At 58.1% G+C, this 25294-nt stretch overlaps 2 protein-coding genes and 1 long non-coding RNA gene across 4 annotated transcripts; 2 read left to right on the top strand and 1 right to left on the bottom strand.

Annotated features, from left to right (window-relative positions):
• Positions 1 to 141: 141 nt before the first annotated feature.
• On the bottom strand, positions 142 to 2033 carry LOC134809446 (uncharacterized). The gene is made up of 2 exons (XR_010155235.1): positions 1817 to 2033; positions 142 to 1064 (listed from the first exon to the last, which is right to left on the bottom strand). It is a non-coding gene; the product is annotated as an uncharacterized LOC134809446 (long non-coding RNA).
• Positions 2034 to 2049: 16 nt separating this feature from the next.
• On the top strand, positions 2050 to 12656 carry LOC134806945 (twinfilin actin binding protein 2). The gene is made up of 9 exons (XM_063805888.1): positions 2050 to 2261; positions 6162 to 6239; positions 9147 to 9325; positions 9730 to 9825; positions 10038 to 10142; positions 10274 to 10399; positions 11198 to 11348; positions 11486 to 11607; positions 12067 to 12656. Exons 1-9 carry the CDS (start codon positions 2237 to 2239, stop codon positions 12232 to 12234), a joined length of 1050 nt encoding a protein of 349 aa, XP_063661958.1. The 5' UTR covers positions 2050 to 2236; the 3' UTR covers positions 12235 to 12656.
• Positions 2050 to 20184, top strand: TWF2 (twinfilin actin binding protein 2). Of its 2 annotated transcripts, XM_024355211.3 has the most exons (9): positions 2050 to 2261; positions 6162 to 6239; positions 9147 to 9325; positions 9730 to 9825; positions 10038 to 10142; positions 10274 to 10399; positions 11198 to 11348; positions 11486 to 11607; positions 16952 to 20176. In XM_024355211.3, the coding sequence occupies exons 1-9, from the start codon at positions 2237 to 2239 to the stop codon at positions 20045 to 20047; spliced, it is 3978 nt and encodes a 1325-aa protein (XP_024210979.2). In that variant the 5' UTR covers positions 2050 to 2236; the 3' UTR covers positions 20048 to 20176.
• Positions 20185 to 25294: the final 5110 nt, after the last annotated feature.

Here is a 25294-nt window from a genome sequence, read left to right as displayed (position 1 = left end):
TGACATTGATCAAATCACTTCACCTCTCCAAACCTCAGAGTCTTTATCTGTAAGATGGAAAAAGTAACACCTACTTCAGGGGCTGTCATGAGGATTAAATAAATGTGCCCAGCAGGTAGTAAGTATACAACACAAAGCATCTAATGGTTCATTCATACATTTGCTTATTTTGCAATTATTGGCCACCTGCCAATGTTGGGCACTGTTCTAGGCACAGGGGATACAGCAAGGGCAAACACCTAACTACTGGTGGAGGGAAGATGATAAACAAATACGTAAAGATTTGTGCCAGGTACTGATAAAAGCAAAGAATGACCCATGGAGAGGGTCAGCTGGGGAGACCACGCAGTACCCTACTTTGTCACAGTTCATCCAGTGAGGGACATTTTTACAGGGCACATGACCTTAATCTTTTTCATCAATCTTGGTTAATTCATTTCCAGGAGGTCAAGTCTCTTGTGGTTCTGTGGAATCACCAGATGCTCCTGTGGATGTGGCTTAGTCTGAACTGATGTAACAAGTAGCTCTGTGTTGCTGGCACCATCTGGCTGTAGCAGGGTTCAGTGTGGGAGGCCTTGCCTGTGAACTGTTCTAGAAGGCAAGCTGCAGGGCTGCATAACACTCCATTTTCCACTGTGAGTGCTGGGGGGACAGTGGTTAGCAGATGACATAGGCCCAGTCTTCAGGGTGAGCGCAGGAAGATGAATGAGAAAACCCTTCAATTCTGTGTAGCTGGGCTCTCTGGGGATGAGAAACTCAGGGGTTGGGGGGCACAGAGGAGGCCTCAATGCAGGCTAGTGAGGGTGGGGAGCAAGACAGTAAACGGAGCTGAAGCTGGGGCCAGATGCCAGGTAGGCCACACATTTCATCATCACATCTCTCAGCAACCCCAGCCCAAAAAGCTGGCCTCCTTTCCAATCTTCCCAGCCAAAGTCCCTGGACAAGCTGATTGGACCAACCAGAGTCAGATGCTCATCCCTGACTCATCACAGTGGCCTGGAAGATGCCACATGTTGACTAGTTGGTAGCAGCAGGCAGGTACTGGTACCAGTAAGGCAAGGCTGCTGGATATAGACACAGAAGGTCATTAGGACATGGGAAGTTCCTCACCAGGCTCTGGCCCTCTTTCAACCTCTGGGCCTTTGCACATGCAGTGCCCTCTTCTCAGAAAACCTCTCTGGCTGGGACTAGTAAGTGGCTCACGCCTGTAATCCCAACGCTTTGGGAGTCCGAGGCGGGCAGATCACCTGAGGTCGGGAGTTCAAGATCAGACTGACCAACACAGAGAAACCCCGTCTCTACTAAAAATACAAAATTAGCCAGGCATGGTGGTGCATGCCTGTAATCCTAGCCACTCGGGAGGCTGAGGCAGGAGAATCGCTTGAACCCGGGAGGCGGAGGTTGCAGTGAGCCGAGATCGCGCCAGTGCACTTCAGCCTGGGCAACAAGAGGGAAACTCCATCTCAAAAAAAAAAAAAGAAAGAAAGAAAAAGAAAAAGAAAAAAAACTTTTCGCTCCACTCTGCTGGGCTGTTTCATTCTCCCCTCTAGGTTTCCAATCTTCGCCTTCTCCTGGCAGCCCCTCACATTGTCTCGGCGGGCTCTCACCACCATACACTCCATCTAGTGGGTGAAGGCGGGCCTAGGCCCGTGAGGGCAAAGCCTAGCGGCCATGACCACCCCGAGGTGCCCAGGACCCCACGGGAGGCGCTCAAGAAACGGCCCCTGGGGAAGAGCTGGCGCGCCCACCCACAAGCAGACCCCTTCCTGGGTGCAAACCCGTGTACGCTGGGACCCACTCCTATTCGGAGACCCACCTGGCTTGGGGAGCACAGATCGGGCGCGCGCGCACGATCCGCCCCACCCACAGACCACCGTGATCAGGGCGCACAGACACACACGCGCGTCCTCCCACGCACGCTCGGTCACACGCAGGCCCCCCCTCTCCTGCCACAGAGGAACGCGCTGGCGTGCGCACGGCGGATCAATCATCATCCTTAGACCCACCCGGACCGAGGCGCAGGCTGCGCGCACGCGCGGCCCCGAGTCCCCGCCTCCCTGCCGCGCCTGTCGGGGGCGGGGCGCCGCTGGGGGCGGGTCCTGCGGCACCGCCCGGGAAGCTGCGCGAGGCTCGACAACCTCCGCCACATCCTCCTCCTCTCTTGGTCCAGCGAGCGTTGCCGGGCCAGGGTCCAGCGGAGGGCTCCGACGGCGCGGACGGAGCGAAGCGCCGAACCATGGCGCACCAAACGGGCATCCACGGTGAGGGCGGATGGCGGGCGGGCAGGGGGCCTCGGTCTGGGCTCTCGGAAGCGCCCCCTCCCCGGCTCTCGGCCCCTCCCTCCACCCCACCCCAGCCGGGAGAAAGCTTCCTGTTCTCTTTTGCAGCCGCGGGTCGCCTGGGGTGGGCACATCTGGGGGAGTACGGACGTGGTGTGCATAGCTGGGAGTGGGTGTATGTGTACGTACACAACTGGGGTGGAAGTATCTGTGTGCCTACCTGGAGATGAATGTGGCTGTGTGTGCCCATCTGTATATTTTTGTTCCTTTCCGGGAGTGGGTGTACACGCATGTGCACACGTCTTCCGTTTACAGTCCTGCCTGTGCACCTCTGGATGTGACTCGCTTGTGTACATCTAGGGTCATTCATGCACTGGCACTAGTGACTGTTTGAATGGACACTGTAGGTCGCATAGGACCCTCTTTAGACATCAGTGTTTCATGGCAGTGTGCACATGTATGTGGGTGTCTGTGTGTGTGCACAGTTGGAGTGCGTCTCAGTGTGCATTTTAGCCAAGGATGCATATACCGCATGTGTCTGACTTGAATGGGCTTGTTTATGTGTGTTAGGAGAAGGCCTTGACCTTTGCTCCTCCCAGGACACTCACTCTCCCCAGGCTAGGGAAAACCCGGAACAGAGACTTCTACGTGGGATGGAGAAAGCTGCCTATCTGACCTTGACCTCTGACCTCCCTCCCATTTTCCACTGTGACTTTCTGAGTCTGCCTCAGTCTGGTTGGAAGATCCCAGCTCCAGGCTGCAGACAGAGAAGAGGTCCAGATATGGGGTTCTGGGGGGAGAGTCCTGGCCCTAAAGAATCCAGGCCAGCTCCCACCCCCAGCCCCCATCCCTAGGAAGCTTCACCATTCCCTAGCATCACACCCTCCCCTCCCCTAGGGGTCCCAGTTTCCTTCTTGGACAGGCTGTGAGAGAAGCAATGGCTGGGAGCCAGGTGCCCTGACTCTACCTGGGGCTCAGTGTCCTCCTCTGTCACTGGCCTGAGAGAGCTGCCTGGCCTGTGGGGAAGGCCCGGGCTGTTTGCCCACACAGCCTGGCGGGTTTGGCCATCAGCCACCCCTCCCACCACACTAGGATCCCCTGCCTGGGGCTGCCACCATCGACCTGCCTGACCACCTGAATCCTGGTGCGGTTGTGGCCACTTGGTGGCTGGGCTGCCCTGAGAAGGTTTCCCTGGCCTCGCGAAGGCAGGGGCCTGGGTCAGGGCCAGGGCTCCCAGATGGGCCAGCCTTTCTCCAGGAGGAGCTGGCGGGCAGGCTTCATGACTCAGCCCCACAGGAGGGAACTGCCTCCTGGCCAGCTTCTTCCTTCCCCTTTGTCTGGTCATAGCTGCTGCCTCCCAGCCTCCAGCCCTGGTGGAGGAGATCCCAGGAAGTTAGCCACCCCATACCCCTTCCCTGCTGCCTCACTCCCTCCTTTCCCATAGTGAGACAGGCCCACCGAGGGGGTCACTGGGGACTGGGCTGCCCCTAGCCCTCCTTCCACCTGTGAGCAGCCCACTTCTTCCCATTTCTGGCCTGGGAAGTTGGCAGCAGAGATCACCCTGGAGGACCAAGTGCCAGCCCTGTCCTGACCATAGGTGTGGATCTGCTGACCGCAGAGCAGGCAGGAAAGGGACCTGTAACGTGAGGCTCACTGGAGTCGGAGGGAAGGTGTTCATGAATCATTGATAATAGAGGCTCAGGTGTCCCAGGCCTGGCCTCTGGATTATTGATGGTGGCTGGGCAGGCATTGGGGCTGGGGTGGGCAGGGATGTGCCTTTCCCTGTGGGGGTGTCAGTTTGCCCTGGTAACACTAGAAGGGGCCTGTCGGCCTGTCCCTTAGGGGAGCTTCTTGGCCTTCCTTCTGGGAAGGTCTGGGCTGGTAGAAGGGGCAGCTCAGCACAGTCAGCTTGCTGTTATTATCATAATAAAAGATTAATTGTTATTAATAGAGGCCGCCATCGCCAAGCCCTTTCTCCCATTTACCCCTCACCACAGCCCTCCCAAGTTTGGGGCTATTATTTCCATTTTATACACTGAAGTTCAGAGAGGTCAGGAGTCACACAGCTGAGGGAGAAGTGGAGCCCCAGAGGCCAGGCTTGGGGCCTCAGGGACCTGCTTGGGATCTGCCGATGGAAAGTTCTGTCCTGGCCCAGTGGGATGGTGTCCACCTGCCTACAGTTCCATGCCATGTTTCTCTGAGCCCTAAGGGTCTGCTGAGCTCAGTTGGGCCCCAGCCCACCCAGTGGCCTTGGAGGGTGGTGCATAGCCTGAGGTCTCAGATTAACGGTCACTCTGCAAAGGGGGGGCACCTGAGGACATAACCAGAGTTTGTTTTCCTAAAGGCCCCCCCGCCCCTCAGTTGCCCAGTCCTGGCCCTATAAATATTCTCTGACCTCAGGCCTCCAGCTGTGTTCCTGACGGAATTCCCCTGACCCTTGGGCAGCCTCAAGGTCACACTGGCCTAGCCCTGCTCACCCAGGGACCCAAGCAGGGCCCTTCCCCACATGGGCCGTGGTGGTTTCCCTGTCCACTAGTAGATCCACCACTTATGGCTCCCCAGTTCTCACCATGGTCCTCACCTCTGCCCTGGGGTCCTTGGTCACTCACTGGCTCTCACCTTCCAGCTCTACAGCCCAATGACCAAGATGGAGTCTCTCTTTTTTTTTTTTTTTTCTGAGGCGGAGTTTCACTCTTGTTGCCCAGGCTGGAGTGCAATGGTGTGATCTCAGCTCACTGTAACCTCCGCCTCCCGGGTTCAAGCGATTTTCCTGCCTCAGCCTCCCAAGTAGCTGGGATTACAGGTGCGTGCTACCATGCCTGGCTAATTTTTGTATTTTTAGTAGAGATGGGGTTTTGCCATGTTGGCCAGGCTGGTCTTGAACTCCTGACCTCAGGTGATCTGCCCGCCTTGGCCTCCCAAATTGCTGGGATTACAGGTGAGAGCCACCGCACCTGACCAAGATGGAGTCTCTTAGTGAGTTTCGGGGAGCCATTCCTTCTGGAAGCTGCCCCGACTGCCTGAGGGTTAAGGGCATGTTGTCCCCCCACCCCCCACAGGGCTGTATCTGGGCTGGCTGTGGCTCCTCGGGTCTCAGGGTTAGACAGCCTGGCTGGAGGGCTGGGACTGGGGCTGCACACATGGGTGTCATGCGTGTCCATGTGCTTCTGTGTACACTTTGATACATCCTGTTGCCTGCACACATGTCTCAGCCAAGCTCTGCACTTGCCTGCCTGTGTGCGTGTTAGCAAGCCGGGGACTATATCTCTGTGTGTGTTTGCGTATCTAAACATGCGTGTCCATTTGTGTTTGAGCAACTGAGCATGTGTTCATGTATGAGGGTGTTTGAATTTCTGCTCCTCTGTCACACATGCGTGTTGTGTGTTACATTCACACATGCTGGATTGAGCTCTCTGTGTGTGTGTGTGTGTGTGTGTGTGTGTGTATGAATGGGCATAGTGGTCATTGCACAGTGGGGGCATTTGTCTGTGTTCTTTTTTCTGTGTATATGACTGTGCTGAGTGTGTCCAGGCCAGCCCAGAGCTCGGCCATCCTGGGGGGCAGGGGGCAGATGGAGGCTATTCACTGTGGCTGGCCTGGCTTATGCCAGAGCCTGCCCATCTTCTGGTGGGTTGTCCCATCCCTGCCCACCCCGCCCCATCACCGGACCTATCCCAGCCAGCAGGCCACTCGCCTGCCACCTCTGCTGGCTAAATTTGGGAGCTTGTGTTCAGTGGCTGTCTCAGGTTCCCAGTCACATGGGGGGCTGTATTTAACCTGGTTCCCAGCTCAGCCACCAGACCCTGTGGGACAGAGCAGGCCCCATACTCGTCTGTGTCCACTCTGCCCACTCATCCCCCACCATGTTTCTTGTTCTTATAGCCACGGAAGAGCTGAAGGAATTCTTTGCCAAGGCACGGGCTGGCTCTGTGCGGCTCATCAAGGTTGTGATTGAGGACGGTGAGTGCCCCTCACAGGCCAGGGTATAGGCTTGGGGGTGGACTCTGCTGCCTCTGTGGGTGGGGGAAGGAGGATGTTGGCCCCTGGCCTGCCGGGACCTCAATTTCCCACTCTGGAAATGGGTGTGAGGCCATCCTGACAAAGGAGAGCCTCACAGGGCAGCATCAGAGGTGGGCGCGATTGTCACCTCTGTTATGCAGAGCAGGAAGCCGAAGCTGGGGTCAGCAAATAGAGCCCTGTCCTGGGGTCCTGCCACCTCCCAGAGGCTGCATGGATATTCAGATGGGCCTGGCCAGGATGCCGAGCTGGGCTGGGCAGAGGGGCAGGGGATAAGTGAATCCAGCACTGCCCCTTGTGGCTGGTGCCACCCACCCCATTTGTTTGTGGCCTGGCCTGGCTCAGCTGCTGTCCGAGGGGAGACCTAAGGAGATCCTGCACCCTTCTCTTGGAAGTGCCCCCATGATGGGGAAAAGGGATGAGTGTCTGGCTCATCTGAGAGTAGGATGGGAGGGTTCTAGGCTTGGCTGGGCTTTGGCCTTGCCCCTGAGGACCTGGGAGCTGTATAGAGGGCAGTGCTGGGGACACTGGGACTTGAGCTGAGGCCTGAAGTGGGGAGGGTTTGGGGAGGCAGAGGATTAAACTGAGGAGGATTGGGAGGTCAGAGGCCAGAGAACATTTTTTCACCTTTCCTCCGTGCCAATGGACTGTCCCTTTGGGTGAGGGGTACAGACTTTGGGACTGGGGTGGGCCAGGCTCCCCAGAGGTCCTCCCAGCTCTTCTCATTAGCCATTCAGCAGCGGGCACTTTGGATGGCTGCCTGAATGGGCCTGGTGCTCAGCTGACTTTCCACGCGTTGTGTTGGCTCAAAGCAGGATCTGCCATTCCAAGTTTTAGGGCCTTGGCAGTGCTTTGCCCAGGGAGTCCAAATTCTGATGCCCTCAGAGACTGGGCAGGGGTCACTGTGGCAGAATATTAGTGATGGCTTCCTGGAGTGGCAGGCCACAGCCACCCCACCCTTAAAAAGGCAGTTGCACTCATTGACCCCAGTCCTCGGCCCTCCCTGTTGCCTCCCAGACAAGATGTCCCTGCAGATTTTTTTTTTTTTTTTTTTTTTTTGAGACAGAGTTTTGCTCTGTCGCCCAGGCTGGAGTGTAGTGGTGCGATCTCAGCTTACTGCAAGCTCCGCCTCCCGGGTTCACGCCATTCTCCTGCCTCAGCCTCCCGAGTAGCTGGGACTACAGGCGACCGCCACTGCGCCCGGCTAATTTTGTATTTTTAGTAGAGACGGGGTTTCACCATGGTCTCAATCTCCTGACCTCGTGATCCGCCCACCTCGGCCTCCCAAAGTGCTGGGATTACGGGCATGAGCCACCGTGCCCAGCCGTCCCCAAAGATTTTAAGCAGGAGGAATCTCTGGATTGACTTTTATCTCAGTTCTGCATGACAGTTGTTGGGGTACCTGGGAGTGCCCAGGAGGGTCCAGGCCCCTGATGGGCAGCCACTGTCCATCTCCAATTGAGGATGGCTCCAGTGTGGCCAGAGGGCCTGATTTTTCTAGAGAGGCTGAGAATTCTACTTCTTATGTAAAATTTCCCAGTTTGAAAATGTTAGCAACAAATTAAGCAATGTTGACAGTGCTGTAGCGGCCAACACAGGCCGTGACTACTCAAAGTCACTGTGACTGTGATCCTGTCTGAGTTCTGGGTGGGCGGTGAGGAGGCCGAGGCCTCAGAGGGCCTGGTCTGTTGGGGCATCCAGGCATCGGGGCCCCTGCCCAGATCAGGAGAGTCTGGTGGACTGACACCAGGACCCCCAGCCAGGCTGACTGCCCCTTTGCCCCAGTTATTGCTCCAGGCTAGACCTGTGTATACCCAGGCTGGTGTCTGGTGCCCAGATGAGGTCCCAGTCTACAAGTGCAGCTGGATGCCCCATTTCAGCCAAGGAGCTAGCAGGCCTGTGGGGCCTAGGCACTTAGATGGTGGCTGCTTTGGATCTGCGACATTTTCTTTCTTTTTTTGAGATGGAGTTTCGCTCTTGTTGCCCAGGCTAGAGTGCAATGGCGCCATCTCCTGCTCACCACAACCTCCGCCTCCTGGGTTCAAGCGATTCTCCCACCTCAGCCTCCCGAGCAGCTGGGATTACAGGCCACTACACCCAGCTAATTTTGTATTTTTAGTAGAGACGGGGTTTCTCCATGTTGGTCAGGGTGGTCTCGAACTCCCAACCTCAGGTGATCCGCCTGCCTCTGCCTCCCAAAGTGCTGGGATTATAGGCGTGAGCCACCGCGCCCGGCAAGGATCTGTGACATTTTCGAGGGAACTGCAGCTGGCAGGTAGCCGCAGGATGTCTGTTTATGCAGGGTCTGGTAGGAGCCCCTGCTCCTCCTTTCCAGAGGCTTTTGCCCCTGCAGGTCCCTGTGGCCTGGGGCTGTGACCTGCCCCTCAGCACATTTGTCCTGAGGGGAGTCTGCTGTGGTTCTTCTGCTGGAGCCCCAGGGGAGGAGGCGAGCAGGAGGCAGTTTCGTGGGGACTGTGGGCTGAGCAGCTGTGCGGTGGGGATGGGGTCCAAGGGAGCACCCAGGGGTGTGGTGTCCGTGAGGGGCTGACGGCTGCGTGTCTTTGTGTGGCTGTTTGTGTTGGTGATCTGCGCACGTGTGTGTGTGGGGGGCGGGATGTGTGCACGCGCTGGGGGTGTGCAGGGGGCAGCCCCCAGGTGGCAGCTTTGTGCCTTCCCTTGCTCACTCATTCAGCCACACAGCCTCACACTTCTGGGACCTGGGGGCTCCAGGGAAGGTGAGGGGCAGCCGGCTGCTCTGAGCCAGCTGGGCAGCCACAGCGAGGCTGGAGGTCTGCAGCGGGAGGCGCAGTGGGAGCTGGGAGCGGCTGCTCATCCGGCCTCTGCCCCCAGAGCAGCTCGTGCTGGGTGCCTCGCAGGAGCTGGTGGGCCGCTGGGACCAGGACTATGACAGGGCCGTGCTGCCACTGCTGGACGCCCAGCAGCCCTGCTACCTGCTCTACCGCCTCGACTCACAGAATGCTCAGGGCTTCGAATGGCTCTTCCTCGCCTGGTCGCCTGATAACTCCCCCGTGAGTCCTGGGCCAGTGGGAAGTGAGGAGGGGAGCTGGGGCTGAGCCAGGCAACAAGGCCTTGCCCTGGGGGATCCAAGAGGGGACACAGGCCTGCCCCTGGAGGGTGGGGGAAGAGCTGTCAGGCCGTGCCCTAGGGAGTCTGAGAGAGGGTCAAGTCCCTGTGCCCGCAGCCTGGGTACCTCTCGCTCTCCAGGCCTCAGCCTGGCTCCGGAGGCTGTGATCAGGCTGGACAAGGGCTCCCCCTGCTGGTGGGGGCCACCTGCTGCGTCCTGGCCCCGGGCTGGCCCTCTGCCAGGTGTGCCAGCGCAGTGAGCCCACCGAGTTCCTCCAGAGGCACCTGTCTGTTCCGGGAGAGGCAGCCCTGCCCAGAGGCCTCTCACGGTTTGGCCCTTGCCCTTCAGGTGCGGCTGAAGATGCTGTACGCGGCCACACGGGCCACAGTGAAAAAGGAGTTTGGAGGTGGCCACATCAAGGATGAGCTCTTCGGGACTGTGAAGGTAACCCTAAGCCAGGACTTACCGGGACACAATCCTGGGCCCACAGAGAGGGGTCACTGTGCAGGGTCAGAGAGCAAGCTAGTGCCAGCTTCGGGAGGAAGATGGGGGCGCTGGGGGAGTCCAAGGGCTGCAAGCTGGCGTGCTCCGTGGGCCTCCTCTAGCCAATCCCCAGGTGCCCATTTATGGCTCTGCATTCACCCCCACCCCTGCAGGATGACCTCTCTTTTGCTGGGTACCAGAAACACCTGTCGTCCTGTGCGGCACCTGCCCCGCTGACCTCGGCTGAGAGAGAGCTCCAGCAGATCCGCATTAACGAGGTGGGTGGGGAGCAGAGGCCCCAGCCTTGAGCCCTCAGGGTCATATCGGCCCAGTGGCAGCCTGTGCTGCCTGGGAGCCACACCCTGCTTTGGGCCGGTGAGGGCCTCCCTCACCATTCCCCTACCCACAGGTGAAGACAGAGATCAGTGTGGAAAGCAAGCACCAGACCCTGCAGGGCCTCGCCTTCCCCCTGCAGCCTGAGGCCCAGCGGGCACTCCAGCAGCTCAAGCAGAAGATGGTCAACTACATCCAGATGGTGGGTGCCTGCTCCCTACCCTGGCACACGCTGCCACCACCCCTACTCCTGCCCATGCACATGTGCAGATGTACATGGAGTCCCCACTCCACCAGCCTGCAGTCTGTCCCCTTCAGCTTGTCCATGTGCTCGTGGGAACACATGGTCCACCCCACCCCTCCCTGATCCCTACCTATTCCGCCTCGGGCACAGACACTGTGTGCACATAGATGTGTTCTGGTCCCTTGTCCCCAGGCCCTGCTCATACACAGGTACACCCATGAGCACACTGCCCCATTGCGCCCTCCACCCATACCCCTGGGGTCACACTGACCCCTCAGCCCCGAGGCCCTTCCTGTCACAGATCCCCTCTGTTGTCTCCTTGACCACTCCGTTTCCCTAGGCAGGGTCCTTCTGCCCTGGCTGTTCCGGCTGCCGCTTTCAAGCAAAACGGCTCCTCCCTTCCAAGATGCTTCCGCCAGAGGCCTTGCCTCTGAGGATGGGCTGGCCCAGTGGCAGTATCTCCCTGAGGTTGTGACCCTCCACACCATCCTGTCCCAGGAGTCACTACCGTTGACTACCCTTGGTGGGAGTTCTTCTCTAGCACCACCTTCAAAGGGGCAGAGTTGGGGCTGGGCCCAGGACTGGCCTCTTCAGAGGGACCCCCATAGAGGGATGGCCATTGCAGGGGAGTCTTGGGAGAGGGAGGTCACATCAGGCTCCTGCCCACCAGCTAATCCTGTTTGAGGGCTTCCTGGGGAGAGGGGCCTGGGCCCACCCCGACCTGGTGCTCTCCCATCTTCCCTTGGCCCTGGGCAGAAGCTGGACCTAGAGCGGGAAACCATTGAGCTGGTGCACACAGAGCCCACGGATGTGGCCCAGCTGCCCTCCCGGGTGCCCCGAGATGCTGCCCGCTACCACTTCTTCCTCTACAAGCACACCCATGAGGGCGACCCCCTTGAGTCTGTAGGTGAGTGGCCATGGCAGGGCTCCCAAGCCTGTGGCTGGGTGGGAGCAGGGCTGGTCTGCAGTGGGGCAGGCCTGCTCTGGGTGCGAAGGTCAGCAGGTTTCCCAGGCCTCCCAGGCTCACCTCCTGCCCCCCAACAGTGTTCATCTACTCCATGCCGGGGTACAAGTGCAGCATCAAGGAGCGAATGCTCTACTCCAGCTGCAAGAGCCGCCTCCTCGACTCCGTGGAGCAGGACTTCCATCTGGAGATCGCCAAGAAAGTAGGCGCCCTCCCCAGGGCCTCACCTCCCCAGGCCCTATCACCCCAATCTCCATGTGGGGCGCTGGGGTCCTGAGATGACGGCAGAGCAGGAATCGTTGCTGTCGTGTTGATCATAGGGCATCTGAGGCCCAAGGAGCAACACGCATGGCCCAAGGCTGCCCAGCTGATCGGTGGCTCAGAAAAGTCCAAGTCCTGGCTACCATGTCATGTCCTTTCCCTGGGCCTGGAGACAGGGAGGAGGTGACCCCAGCGAGCAGAGTCCAAGGCATGCAGGGCAGCAGGCCCTAAGCTCTTGCTTTCCTGGGAGTGGCATTCCAGGTGGGGAATCAAGGGGAGACCTCAGGAGACCCCAGGGCTAGGATGTGAGAGCAAGGGGTGCCCCAGGAGTGGGGGCTACCAGGGGTGGTGTGTGTCAGAGCCCCTCCCATTGGGGTGACCACTGCCTTGCCCCACACAGATTGAGATTGGCGATGGGGCAGAGCTGACGGCAGAGTTCCTCTACGACGAGGTGCACCCCAAGCAACACGCCTTCAAGCAGGCCTTCGCCAAGCCCAAGGGCCCAGGGGGCAAGCGGGGCCATAAGCGCCTCATCCGCGGCCCAGGCGAAAATGGGGATGACAGCTAGGAGGCTGGAGCAGGGCCGGCCACGTGTGGACTGTGGGGCTGCCCACCTTCCGCTCCCTGCCACCATCCTCCTTCCTGGGCTCCAGGAAAGTGTTTCTGGGAGGTCAGGAGGGCTGGCAGCTGAACGCACTTGCAGTGTCCGAGGGCCACCGGGCTGGCATTTTGTGACCCTTCCCTGTTGCTGTCCCTGCATCTCGTCTGTGTGCCCAGGGTGTCCGGGGACCCTGCCTGGCTGGCTTAAGGGGGCTGGGTCAGGGGCCTGGCATGAACCTGGCCTCCCGGGGAGCTGAGACTAGGGTCCCAGCACAGCCCAGAAACCTTTGGCCACAAGAAGTGGGGTCAGTCAGGGCTGGGGCAGGGGTCACTGCAGTTTGGGATGGTTGAATGCTGTATTTTCTAAAGAATAAAATATTTTTAAATCAAGACTTGTGCTTGGCCCTGAGAGACCGCCTCTGGCCCTGGGAATTGGGCAGTCTTGTGCATATACCTGTCCTTTCCCAACAGGGGAGAGGGGAGTGCCGGCCTGCGAGGTGGAGCCCCAGCACTCCACCTCCAGGTGTGTGGGAGAGGCTGTGCCTGTGAGTGGGGGTGCAGCCTCACGCGGGTCTCCCAGTCAACAGGAGCCCTGCTGGAGAGGCAGGCGCGCCTCCACTGTGACATGAGGGATCTGCATATGGTCATTTGCTGAGGCTGCCGTAACAAATTACCACCAACTTAGTGGCTTCGAAGAAACTCAAGTGTATTCTCTTACAGTTCTGGAGGCTGGAAGACTGAGATGGGTCTCACAGGGCCAAAGTTGAGGTGTTGGCAGGGCTGGCTGTGTCTGGGCCCCTCAGAAGAACCCATCTCCTGGCCTTTTCTGGCTGTATTCCTTGGCTTGGGGCCCCTTCCTCCACCTTCAAAGCCAGAGGTGACATCTCTGATTCTGCTTTCCTCGGCCTCTGGGCTCCCATGGCCTTTTGTAGTCGAATCTCCCTCTGTCTCCATTTCATAAGGGACATTGTAATTGCATTCACCCTCCCTGCCCCCACCACCTGCCCCCGTCAAGATGGGTAACTTAATCACATCTGCGAAGTCGTTTTTGCCACACTGTGGGGCGTTGGGGTCACGTGTTTGCAGGTTTGGGGAATTAGGACAAGGATCTCTGAGAGGGACTTTATGCAGCCTCCCACATGGGATAAGGGCTCCTCCTCGAAGGCTTCCCAGCCTCCCTGGGCTGAGGCCAGGACAAGTTTTTCTGTGGACATCAGTATCGGTGTCTCCAAGCTGAGTGTGTCCATGTGCGTGGGTCTGTACCTGTGTGTGCAGACCCCTCTGTCAGCTTACTGGCCTCTCTGGTTTTCTGCCTCCAAAGAAGGCAGGGCCACTGCTGGGTATGGGGGTCTGGGTCCCTGGTCCAAGGGACTCTGGGAAAGTCTCAGGCTTGGGGCTCCACAGGAGCCCGAGCTTCGGTGTATCCCTCTGAGAGGTGGATGGAGGGAGTGAATGCAGGTGCCTTCCACCCCAGGCAGGCAGGAGTGGAAGCATGGGGTTGATGCCTGCAACCCAGCTACTGAGTGGGCACTGCTCTCCTTCCTGGCTCAGGGCAACATTCTATCCCTGGCGCCTTTCTGAGCCCCTGCTCAAGCCCCTAGAATTGTAGAGAGGAGAGCCAGACTAGCTAAGACCCAGAGGAGGCTTGTCCTTGCCCAGCTGAAACATTGGCTCCCAGGTGGGCAGGAAGACGATGCCATCGCCCCCTGCTGCTGAGCCAGCCAGATGCCTGGCACTATGGAGCCTGCCTGCCATGATACCACCCAGAGTGGGCCTGGGGGAGCAGGCTGGCAGATGTGCAGCCTTGCCTCCTCCCAGCAGCAACCATTCATTCATTCATTCATTCAGCCTTCACTCAGAAATACCCTCTCTGTGCCTGCCCAGAGCTGACTGCTGGGTGTACATAATTCAGCAGATATCAAGCACTTACTATGTGCTGGGCACTGTACTGGATCCTGGGGATGCAGATAAAAGATCACTGCCCTCAAGAAGCTGACATTCCAGCAGGGGAATAAGACGATATATAATAAACCATGAAAGATCAATGATCCGGTGTGCTAGCAGTTAAAAAATGTTAGGACAAAGAGAAACATAGACCAGGCAAAGGAGCTCAGGAGTGCCAGATCTGGGGTGGGAGGTTTGTAAGAAGGCTGGATGGCCCTGTTGAGAGGGTGACATGGGAGCAGAGACATAATGGAGGCAAAGGAGGGGTCATGTGAGACTTGGGGGAGTTTCCAGGCAGAGGGAATAGCACATCCCAAGGCCCTGAGGCAGGAGAATGCCCAGGGGCTACACAGTCAACTGCAAGCAGGCCAGTGGGCCTGGAGAGCACTCAGGGGAACAGCGGGTGGCAAGTCCCATAGGGCCTTGTTGGCCATCTGTGGACTGTGGCTTTGACTCCAGAGTCAGCCAGGGAGGGGTCTGAGCAGAGGAGGGACCCAGTGTGACTTAGGTTTGAACAGTTCCCTCTAGGGGCTGAATGTGACCAGCCCCTGGAGGGCGGAGAGCAGGGCAGGACAGCCAGAAGGGAGGTGGCACCTGCATGGGTCTAGGAGAGAGGATGGGGGCTGGTGGACATGGGGACGGTGGGCTGTGGGCACACCCTTCAGCGTGGTGGACCCAGCAGAACTTGCTGAGGGGCCCGGGGTCACCCAAGGCTTTGGGCCCGAGGAATCTGAGTCTCGTCACCTAGATCAGAAGGAGAGTGGGAAGAACTGATGGGGAGGACTGGCTGGCGGCCCTGCTGGGCCAGCGCACACCTGGCCTCTAGGAGCCCCATCTGGAGTGACGTGGTGTGTGCTCTGATGGGGCCCCAGGGGCTCTGGGAATGTGGAGGACGAGGTCTTGTTTCCGGAAGATGTTGCAAGGCTGTGGTGAAGGCAGGTGCAGCCTAGCCTCCTGCTCAAGCTACACCCTGGCCCTCCACGCATGAGGCCCTGCAGAACTCTGGAGATGGTGCCCACAAGGGCAGAAAAGGACAAGTCGGCGGCCGCTGTCCTGAGGGCACCAGCTGTGGTGCAGGAGCCAAGACCTGAGGGTGGAAGTGTCCTCTTAGAATGGGGTGTGCCCAGCAAGGTGTACCCGCTACTGGTGCTACCCCGAATTCCCATCTCTCCCTGAGCTCTGGGCCTTAGCTCCTCCCTGGGCTTGGTAGAGGACAGGTGTGAGGCCCTCATGGGATGTAGGCTGTCTGAGAAGGGAGTGGAAAGAGGAAGGGGTGAAGGAGCTGTCTGCCATTTGACTATGCAAATGGCCTTTGACTCATGGGACCCTGTCCTCCTCACTGGGGGCAGGGTGGAGTGGAGGGGGAGCTACTAGGCTGGTATAAAAATCTTACTTCCTCTATTCTCTGAGCCGCTGCTGCCCCTGTGGGAAGGGACCTCGAGTGTGAAGCATCCTTCCCTGTAGCTGCTGTCCAGTCTGCCCGCCAGACCCTCTGGAGAAGCCCCTGCCCCCCATCATGGTAGGACAACAGCTCTCAGTCCCCTGGGGAAGGGGATATCCTGGGAAGGGGTGGGGAAAGAAGTGGGCTTGGCAGCTGCAAGCAACAGTGACGGGTTGTCACCCACATGGCCCTGGGGACACTCACTGAATCCTGAAGACTTCAGAGCCGAAGCCCTCTTCTTTTTTCTTTTTCTTTTTTTTTTTTTTTTTGAGAGGGAGTTTCGCTCTTGTTGCCCAGGCTGGAGTGCAGTGGCTTGATCTCAGCTCACTGCAATCTCCACCTCCCGGGTTCAAGTGATTCTCCTGCCTCAGCCTCCCAAGTAGCTGGGATTACGGCTTGCACCACTATGCCTGGCTAATTTTGTATTTTTAGTAGAGCCAGGGTTTCTCCATGTTGGTCAGGCTGGTCTCGAACTCCCGACCTCAGGTGATCTGCCCACTTCGGCTTCCCAAACTGCTGGGATTACAGGTGTGAGCCACCATGCCCAGCCACTGAAGCCCTCTTCTGAGCAATGAGACCCAAACCCCCAGAGGGGACGAGGAGGCTGAGACACTGATGGAGCTGGGGCTGGAGCCTGGGTTTGGGTCTCACTGGGCCTGTAGCTTGGGGCTGGCTCTGTCTGGCACTTTGCAGGCCACCCCTCTCTCCATCTGTTCTGACCCATAAGGCAAAGGCTCTCGGGCTAGGTGAGGCAGGCAGAGAGTGATGGAGCTGTGCAGTGCCCTCTGGCCAGGGTCCCTGGGAGGCAGCCGGCCTGGGCCATAGTGGGAGACTCTCACACCTGCCTGAATCTTGGCCGAAGGAAAAGGAAGGGGTTGTGGGGTGGCTGGTGGAGGGCAGAGAGCAGATTTCAGGGCAGCTGGAGGGGAGGGAGCCAGCTGCCACCTTGCTCAGGAGCAGGAAGGGAAAGTCGGGGAGAGACCAGGGGGGGCCGTGGGCCACCTTGCCTGGCCCGGTATCGCCAGGGATTGGTTAAGTGAAAGCTCCAGATCATAAGTCTGGATTCTAGGTCTCAGTCCTGGTTCTGAAGCCTAATTCTGAGTCCAAGACTGGGTCTGAGACTGAGTTCAGGTTCCCCACAAGCCATGGGGGATGGGAATGGGGCTTGGCAGCCAGGAAGAACTTCTGCAGGTAGGGCTTGGAGAGAGGGGTTGGAAGATGCTGGAAGATGCCCATGAAGTGGAGTGGGTGGAGGTGGAGCTGGGGGCCGGCCACTCACACAGCCCTCCCACCCCCACAGGGTTTCTGCCGCAGCGCCCTGCACCCGCTGTCTCTCCTGGTGCAGGCCATCGTTCTGGCCATGACCCTGGCCCTGGGTACCTTGCCTGCCTTCCTACCCTGTGAGCTCCAGCCCCATGGCCTGGTGAACTGCAACTGGCTATTCCTGAAGTCTGTGCCCCACTTCTCCATGGCAGCACCCCGTGGCAATGTCACCAGCCTTTCCTTGTCCTCCAACCGCATCCACCACCTCCATGATTCTGACTTTGCCCACCTGCCCAGCCTGCGGCATCTCAACCTCAAGTGGAACTGCCCGCCGGTTGGCCTCAGCCCCATGCACTTCCCATGTCACATGACCATCGAGCCCAGCACCTTCTTGGCTGTGCCCACCCTGGAAGAGCTAAACCTGAGCTACAACAACATCATGACTGTGCCTGCGCTGCCCAAATCCCTCATATCCCTGTCCCTCAGCCATACCAACATCCTGATGCTAGACTCTGCCAGCCTCGCTGGCCTGCATGCCCTGCGCTTCCTATTCATGGACGGCAACTGTTATTACAAGAACCCCTGCAGGCAGGCACTGGAGGTGGCCCCGGGTGCCCTCCTTGGCCTGGGCAACCTCACCCACCTGTCACTCAAGTACAACAACCTCACTGTGGTGCCCCGCAACCTGCCTTCCAGTCTGGAGTATCTGCTGTTGTCCTACAACCGCATCGTCAAACTGGCACCTGAGGACCTGGCCAATCTGACCGCCCTGCGTGTGCTCGATGTGGGCGGAAATTGCCGCCGCTGCGACCACGCTCCCAACCCCTGCATGGAGTGCCCTCGTCACTTCCCCCAGCTACATCCCAATACCTTCAGCCACCTGAGCCGTCTTGAAGGCCTGGTGTTGAAGGACAGTTCTCTCTCCTGGCTGAATGCCAGTTGGTTCCGTGGGCTGGGAAACCTCCGAGTGCTGGACCTGAGTGAGAACTTCCTCTACAAATGCATCACTAAAACCAAGGCCTTCCAGGGCCTAACACAGCTGCGCAAGCTTAACCTGTCCTTCAATTACCAAAAGAGGGTGTCCTTTGCCCACCTGTCTCTGGCCCCTTCCTTCGGGAGCCTGATCGCCCTGAAGGAGCTGGACATGCACGGCATCTTCTTCCGCTCACTCGATGAGACCACGCTCCGGCCACTGGCCCGCCTGCCCATGCTCCAGACTCTGCGTCTGCAGATGAACTTCATCAACCAGGCCCAGCTCGGCATCTTCAGGGCCTTCCCTGGCCTGCGCTACGTGGACCTGTCGGACAACCGCATCAGCGGAGCTTCGGAGCTGACAGCCACCATGGGGGAGGCAGATGGAGGGGAGAAGGTCTGGCTGCAGCCTGGGGACCTTGCTCCGGCCCCAGTGGACACTCCCAGCTCTGAAGACTTCAAGCCCAACTGCAGCACCCTCAACTTCACCTTGGATCTGTCACGGAACAACCTGGTGACCGTGCAGCCGGAGATGTTTGCCCAGCTCTCGCACCTGCAGTGCCTGCGCCTGAGCCACAACTGCATCTCGCAGGCAGTCAATGGCTCCCAGTTCCTGCCGCTGACTGGTCTGCAGGTGCTAGACCTGTCCCACAATAAGCTGGACCTCTACCACGAGCACTCATTCACGGAGCTACCACGACTGGAGGCCCTGGACCTCAGCTACAACAGCCAGCCCTTTGGCATGCAGGGCGTGGGCCACAACTTCAGCTTCGTGGCTCACCTGCGCACCCTGCGCCACCTCAGCCTGGCCCACAACAACATCCACAGCCAAGTGTCCCAGCAGCTCTGCAGTACGTCGCTGCGGGCCCTGGACTTCAGCGGCAATGCACTGGGCCATATGTGGGCCGAGGGAGACCTCTATCTGCACTTCTTCCAAGGCCTGAGCGGTTTGATCTGGCTGGACTTGTCCCAGAACCGCCTGCACACCCTCCTGCCCCAAACCCTGCGCAACCTCCCCAAGAGCCTACAGGTGCTGCGTCTCCGTGACAATTACCTGGCCTACTTTAAGTGGTGGAGCCTCCACTTCCTCCCCAAACTGGAAGTCCTCGACCTGGCGGGAAACCAGCTGAAGGCCCTGACCAATGGCAGCCTGCCTGCTGGCACCCGGCTCCGGAGGCTGGATGTCAGCTGCAACAGCATCAGCTTCGTGGCCCCCGGCTTCTTTTCCAAGGCCAAGGAGCTGCGAGAGCTCAACCTTAGCACCAACGCCCTCAAGACAGTGGACCACTCCTGGTTTGGGCCCCTGGCGAGTGCCCTGCAAATACTAGATGTAAGCGCCAACCCTCTGCACTGCGCCTGTGGGGCGGCCTTTATGGACTTCCTGCTGGAGGTGCAGGCTGCCGTGCCTGGTCTGCCCAGCCGGGTGAAGTGTGGCAGTCCGGGCCAGCTCCAGGGCCTCAGCATCTTTGCACAGGACCTGCGCCTCTGCCTGGATGAGGCCCTCTCCTGGGACTGTTTCGCCCTCTCGCTGCTGGCCGTGGCTCTGGGCCTGGGTGTGCCCATGCTGCATCACCTCTGTGGCTGGGACCTCTGGTACTGCTTCCACCTGTGCCTGGCCTGGCTTCCCTGGCGGGGGCGGCAAAGTGGGCGAGGTGAGGATGCCCTGCCCTACGATGCCTTCGTGGTCTTCGACAAAACGCAGAGCGCAGTGGCAGACTGGGTGTACAACGAGCTTCGGGGGCAGCTGGAGGAGTGCCGTGGGCGCTGGGCACTCCGCCTGTGCCTGGAGGAACGCGACTGGCTGCCTGGCAAAACCCTCTTTGAGAACCTGTGGGCCTCGGTCTATGGCAGCCGCAAGACGCTGTTTGTGCTGGCCCACACGGACCGGGTCAGTGGTCTCTTGCGCGCCAGCTTCCTGCTGGCCCAGCAGCGCCTGCTGGAGGACCGCAAGGACGTCGTGGTGCTGGTGATCCTGAGCCCTGACGGCCGCCGCTCCCGCTACGTGCGGCTGCGCCAGCGCCTCTGCCGCCAGAGTGTCCTTCTCTGGCCCCACCAGCCCAGTGGTCAGCGCAGCTTCTGGGCCCAGCTGGGCATGGCCCTGACCAGGGACAACCACCACTTCTATAACCGGAACTTCTGCCAGGGACCCACGGCCGAATAGCCGTGAGCCGGAATCCTGCACGGTGCCACCTCCACACTCACCTCACCTCTGCCTGCCTGGTCTGACCCTCCCCTGCTCGCCTCCCTCACCCCACACCTGACACAGAGCAGGCACTCAATAAATGCTACCGAAGGCTAGATGGCTAACTCTGAGCTCACTGGAGGCATGGACAGGAGGAGGGAAGGGAGAATTCTCCAGGCCTCCACGAAGCAGCTTAGGGAAAATTGCCATAAAGACGGGACAGAGGTCTGCAGGGGAGGAAGCTGCTAAGCTCTGTTCTCTGGGGAGTCTGATGATGGTCACTGGATGTGGTCTTGGTCCTTCCCAGAGAGTAGGGGCCTCTTTTAGCCCCTCCCAGAATGCCCTGCCCTACCTTTCCCATGCAGAACCGGGCAGCACCTGACAGACTTGGCAGCACCCCTTTGTTGTGTATGGGTCTCAGGTTGTCTGTCTCCCTCACCTACTGGACTGGAATGCCTTGAGGGCAGAGAAGCTGCAGGCTTGGTTCCTTTCTGGCGCTCAGCAAAGTCTTGAGTGGCAGCAGCTATGGGGACTGTTCATTCCAAAACGGGAGAATGAATTGCAGCAAGGGTGGAGGGGTGATTGCGCCCTCTGGTGGCCATGCCTGTGCCAAGCGGAGAAGGCTGGTTCAGGGTCGGGAGGGGAAGGCCTGTGGGTGCATCCCTGCAGCAGGGAGCTGGGAGCCACAGACAGGAGAATCCACTCCTTTCTCTTTCCACCTACAGGTGCTTGCTGGGTCTCTCCATTCTGATATTAAAGGGACACCTAGGCAAGCCACCTCCCTCCCTCCCTCCCTCCTTCCCTCTCTCCCTCCCTCCCTCCGTCCCTCCCTCCTTCCTCCCTCCCTCCCTCCTTCCTTTCTCTCTCTCTCTCTCTCTCTCTCTCTCTCCTTTCTTTCTGAGACAAGGTCTCACTCTGTCACCCAGGCTGGAGTGCAGTGGCATGAACACTGCAGCCTTGACCTCCTGGGCTCAAGCGATCCTCCCACCTCAGCCTCCTGAGTAGCTAGGACCACAGGGGTGCACCACCATACTCAGCGAATTTTTTTATTTTTTTGTAGAAACAGGATCTCACTATGTTGCCTAGGCTGGTCTCAGACTCTTGGATACAAGTGATCCTCCCGCCTCAGCCCCACAAAATGCTGGGATTATAGGCGTGAGCCACCAAGCCTGACTTTTTTTTTTTTTTTTTGCCACAGTCTTGCTCTGTCACCCAGGCTGGAGTGCAATGCAATGGTGGGATCACAGCTCACTGCAGCCTCAACCTTCTGGGACCAGGTGCTCCATCTCACCCTCCCATGTAGCTGACACTACAGGCCACACCCAGCTAAATTTTATATTTTTAGTAGAGACCAGGTTTCACCACGTTGCCCAGGCTGGTCTTAAGCTCCTGGGCTCAAGCAATCCTCCTGCCTCGGCCTCCCAAAGTGCTGGGATTACAGGTGTGAGCCACTGCACCCGGCTTCTATATGTGATAGTGTACATTTCAGGATAGAGCTGGGAGCCCCAATGACCAGTGTTTGGAGAGGTCAGGGTCTGTCCTCAGCAGGATCTCCTCCACACTGTGTGTGGAGCCATGAGGAGCGTCAGGCCTGGAGCCCCTGAGGGGCCCTCTCTTGGGCTGGCAGCCTACACCATTACCACAGCCAAAACTGCCCTTTGAGGAGCAGGGGAGAAATATGCAGGCTGACAGGTTGGAGCTGGGGCCCGGTTTGGCCGGTCCAGGCCAGTTTGAGATCTGCTTGTCCACTCAGGGCCTCTGGAGGGGAGAGCTGGAGCTGGCAGCAGACAGCTAACTTGGTGGGCTGATCATGGCAGCCCTTGGAGGGTTGCTTTTGCCCTACTCCCCAGGGCATGGCTGTGGGGGAAGTCTATGCTGCCGTCCTCTTTCTGACTTGGGTACAGGGGCTCCTGTGGTGGGCTGTAGATCCCTGTTATCTGCTCATCTGAAAGAAGGAGGGTCTCTGACCTACCAATCGGAAGCCCTGTGCCCCACGTGGGCTCTGACCCAACCTGTCATCCTTCCTTGGCTGCCTGCAGAGAATAGAAAACAACAGTCTTTTCCCCCAGGCTGGAGTCTAGGGAAGTCCACTGTTGAGTGGCTCTGAGACTATTCTGGCCACAATCAGGGGCAGGGACAGGAAGCTGGAAACAGAATCCCATTCAGGGAACCATATTTTGCATGTGGGAGGCAAGGCAAACCTGCCTCTCTTGGGATTGCCAGGCCCACCCTCCGGCAGTTCCTGGTGGACCTTCCATCTCCCCACCCCCCACCCACGCTCACAGTCCTGATGCTTTTGGGGCTGGAGATTCAGGAGAGCATTTGGAGAGGAAGCACACGGGCCATGGTGGGGGGCTGTTGGGCTCGGCTCAGGTGAGTCTGGGGGTCTGTGGCACTTGGCTCTGTGCTGTCTACGTGATCAGAGAAGCCGCGCACCACTATCTCAGGTCCTGCAGGAAGTGGTTGGAGCTGGGCCAGGGTGGGGCTGGGTGGGAGGGAGCGCCCTCTGCATTGTAGTCAGGAAGGGTACTCAGAGATGGCTCCAGGTTCTCTCCTCCACACGGCGGCCATCCTTGCCCATCAGCACGGCCAGGAAAGAGACAGGACTCAGGCCAGATTGCCTGGGCTTGCCTGCCAGTTCTGCCATTTGGGTTGTCTCAGGCAGGTGACCTCCCCTACTGGAGCCTCAGCTTGCTCGCTCTATAAATGGGAATGAGCATCGCCACTCTGCAGGACGTTGGAGGGATTCGTACACTATGGGTAAGGGTCTGAAACGCTGAGCAGGGCCTCAGTTATTATTAGGTGATGGGATTTACACGCAGGACCCTCAACTGATGTGGCTTCAGTGTTTCTCTCTCCACCCAGTGCCTCCCAGGGCACTGACAGGGTTCAGATGTGGTTGCATCAGAGGCACATGCAGCTGGGACAGTAGCTGTCTCTGGGAGCAGGACCAGGGCTCCTGGGAAAGTCCATGGACCTGGTGTTATCCCCTCGTGTTGGGGAGCAGAGAGTGCTCCCCAGCACAAGGAAGTAGAGGAGCAGGCATGAGACTCAGGCAACCTGATAGAGGAAAACTTCAAGGAGAGGAATGTCTGTTCACTAAGATTTCAAATACAGTTTGCCCTTTTCCCTTTAGGACACCTTATTTAATGCCGTCAGCTTCTAAATATCCTTAGAGAACTTTCATGACATCGTAGTTTCACACTAGAGTTGCTTATAAAAGCCAAACTTCCTTTCTTTTCTTTCTTTCTTTTTTTTTTTTTTTTTAAGACGGACTCTCGCTCTGTTACCCAGGCTGGAGTGTAGTGGTGTGATCTTGGTTCACTGCAACCTCCGCCTCCCGGGTTCAAGCGATTCTCCTGCCTCAGCCTCCCAAGTAGCTGGGATTACAAGTGCGCACCATCACGCCTGGCTAATTTATTGTATTTTTAGTAGAGATGGGGTTTCATCATGTTGGCCAGGCTGGTCTCGAACACCTGACCTCAAGTGATCCACCTGCTTTGGCCTCCCAGAGTGTTGGGATTACAGGCGTGAGCCATGGAGCCCGGCCCAAACTTCCATTTTTAAGCAGTTCACCAATCCCGCCTACTTCCTGCAGATCACCCGGTCCTTCTTTCTCATAACCCCAAGAAGCAGGGAAGGGCACATGCACCTGAGGGCCTTGCTTCTGCTGGCTCTGGGTCTTACGAAGGAAGAGTGGATCTTCCTAAGCATTCAGGTAGCAACATTACCCCAGCTGGAGGAAAACAATCCCATTTGAAGGAAGGGAGGTGATGGAGTCCTGGGCGTGGGAATGACAGGGACAATGGAAAGCCCTGAAAGCTCCTGTGAGGCAGCAGAGCCAGGAATGCTAAGCGAGGCTCGTTTCCTGAGCAGGAAGGAACTGAATCATGATTCCGAGGTGATGTGGTTTCCATCAAGCCCTGTAGCCTGCCTAGGTGTATGGTTTTATCTGATGGGAGTGTGACTCAGCCGAGCTCTGAGGGTGTGTGCCCCAGGCCCACTGCCAGCTTCCTGGGAAGGGGTGCCAGCCCAACTCTGTACAGAGAGGAGAAAACACAGCTGCCGTTTCTAGAGCTACAAGAAGGGAGGCGAGGTCAAAGGACTCTGCTCAACTCCAGCTGCTTGGTTTTGCTTCAGCTGTCTCAGTCTTTCTAGTAAACTTGACCTGTTGCCATCGGGTTTCTTTTTCTTTCATTCAGTACACATTTGTTTAGCATCCACTATGTATTAGGCACTGTGCTGGACTTTAAGGACACGGAAGTGAGAATACAGGGCACCTGTCCTCAGGGAGATGACATTACAACAGGGCAAATGGCCAGCAGGGGAAAAGTCATTGTGGGTGGTGACCAGAGCTCTGAAGGGCATCATGTCAGAGGCCAAGCAATGGTGAGACTGCAAGACGGTCTGCCTTAGCCGGCATGCTCAGCATGGTCTCCTTGGGGACCCTTGTCTGAGTGAAGAGAGGCAGCCACACCATGATCCAGGGGAGAAGCATACTGACAGAGAAAGAATGGCTCACACCAGGGCCTGGAAGTTGCAGAGAACCTAGGTATTTGAGGCCCACAGTGAACAAACGAGGGTAGGATGGGAGACGGGTCTGGAGAACTGGATGGGACCTTGATCCCAACTTTGTCAGCCTGTGTGAGGAGCTTAGGGTTTTGTTTTGTTTTGAGATGGAATCTCACTCTGTCACCCAGGCTGGAGTGCAGTGGCATGATCTCGGCTCACTGCAACCTCCACTTCCTGGGCTCAAGTGATTCTCCTGCCTAGCCTCCAGAGTAGCTGGGATTACAGGTGCATGCCACTACGCCTGGCTAATTTTTTGTATTTTTAGTAGAGACGGGGTTTCACCATCTTGGCCAGGCTGGTCTTGAACTCCTGACCTCAAGTGATCTACCTGCCTTGCCTTCCCAAAGTGCTGGGATTACTTACAGGTGTGAGCCACCATGCCTGGCCTAGGGTTTTTGAGTCAGGGTCTCGCTCCGTCTCCCAGGCTGGAGTGCAGTGATGCAGTCTCAGCTCACTGCAGCCTCGATTGCCTGGGCTCAAACGATCCTCCCACCTCAGCCTCCCGAGCAGCTGGACTACAGGTGTGCACCACCACACCTAGCTAATTTTTAAATTATTTGTAGAGATAGGATTTCCCATTGTTGCCCAGGCTGCTCTCACCAACTCCTGGGCTGAAACAATTCTCCCACCTCAGCCTCCCAAAGTGCTGGAATT

The sequence above is a fragment of the Pan troglodytes genome, chromosome 2 (assembly GCF_028858775.2).
Source record: "Pan troglodytes isolate AG18354 chromosome 2, NHGRI_mPanTro3-v2.0_pri, whole genome shotgun sequence".
Lineage (NCBI taxonomy): Eukaryota > Metazoa > Chordata > Mammalia > Primates > Hominidae > Pan > Pan troglodytes.
Note: the sequence above shows the minus strand (reverse complement) of the source record. Positions and strands in the feature narration are given on the sequence as shown.

Excerpts from the sequence above, each read along its gene's own strand:
- LOC134806945 (XM_063805888.1), top strand. The coding sequence starts at position 2,237 with ATGGCGCACCAAACGGGCATCCACG. Across the intron at positions 2,262-6,161 it reads GCACCAAACGGGCATCCACG|CCACGGAAGAGCTGAAGGAA; the intron begins GTGAGGGCGGAT and ends TTGTTCTTATAG. Across the intron at positions 10,143-10,273 it reads AGCAGATCCGCATTAACGAG|GTGAAGACAGAGATCAGTGT; the intron begins GTGGGTGGGGAG and ends CCCTACCCACAG.
- TWF2 (XM_024355211.3), top strand. The coding sequence starts at position 2,237 with ATGGCGCACCAAACGGGCATCCACG. Across the intron at positions 2,262-6,161 it reads GCACCAAACGGGCATCCACG|CCACGGAAGAGCTGAAGGAA; the intron begins GTGAGGGCGGAT and ends TTGTTCTTATAG. Across the intron at positions 9,826-10,037 it reads AGCTCTTCGGGACTGTGAAG|GATGACCTCTCTTTTGCTGG; the intron begins GTAACCCTAAGC and ends CCACCCCTGCAG.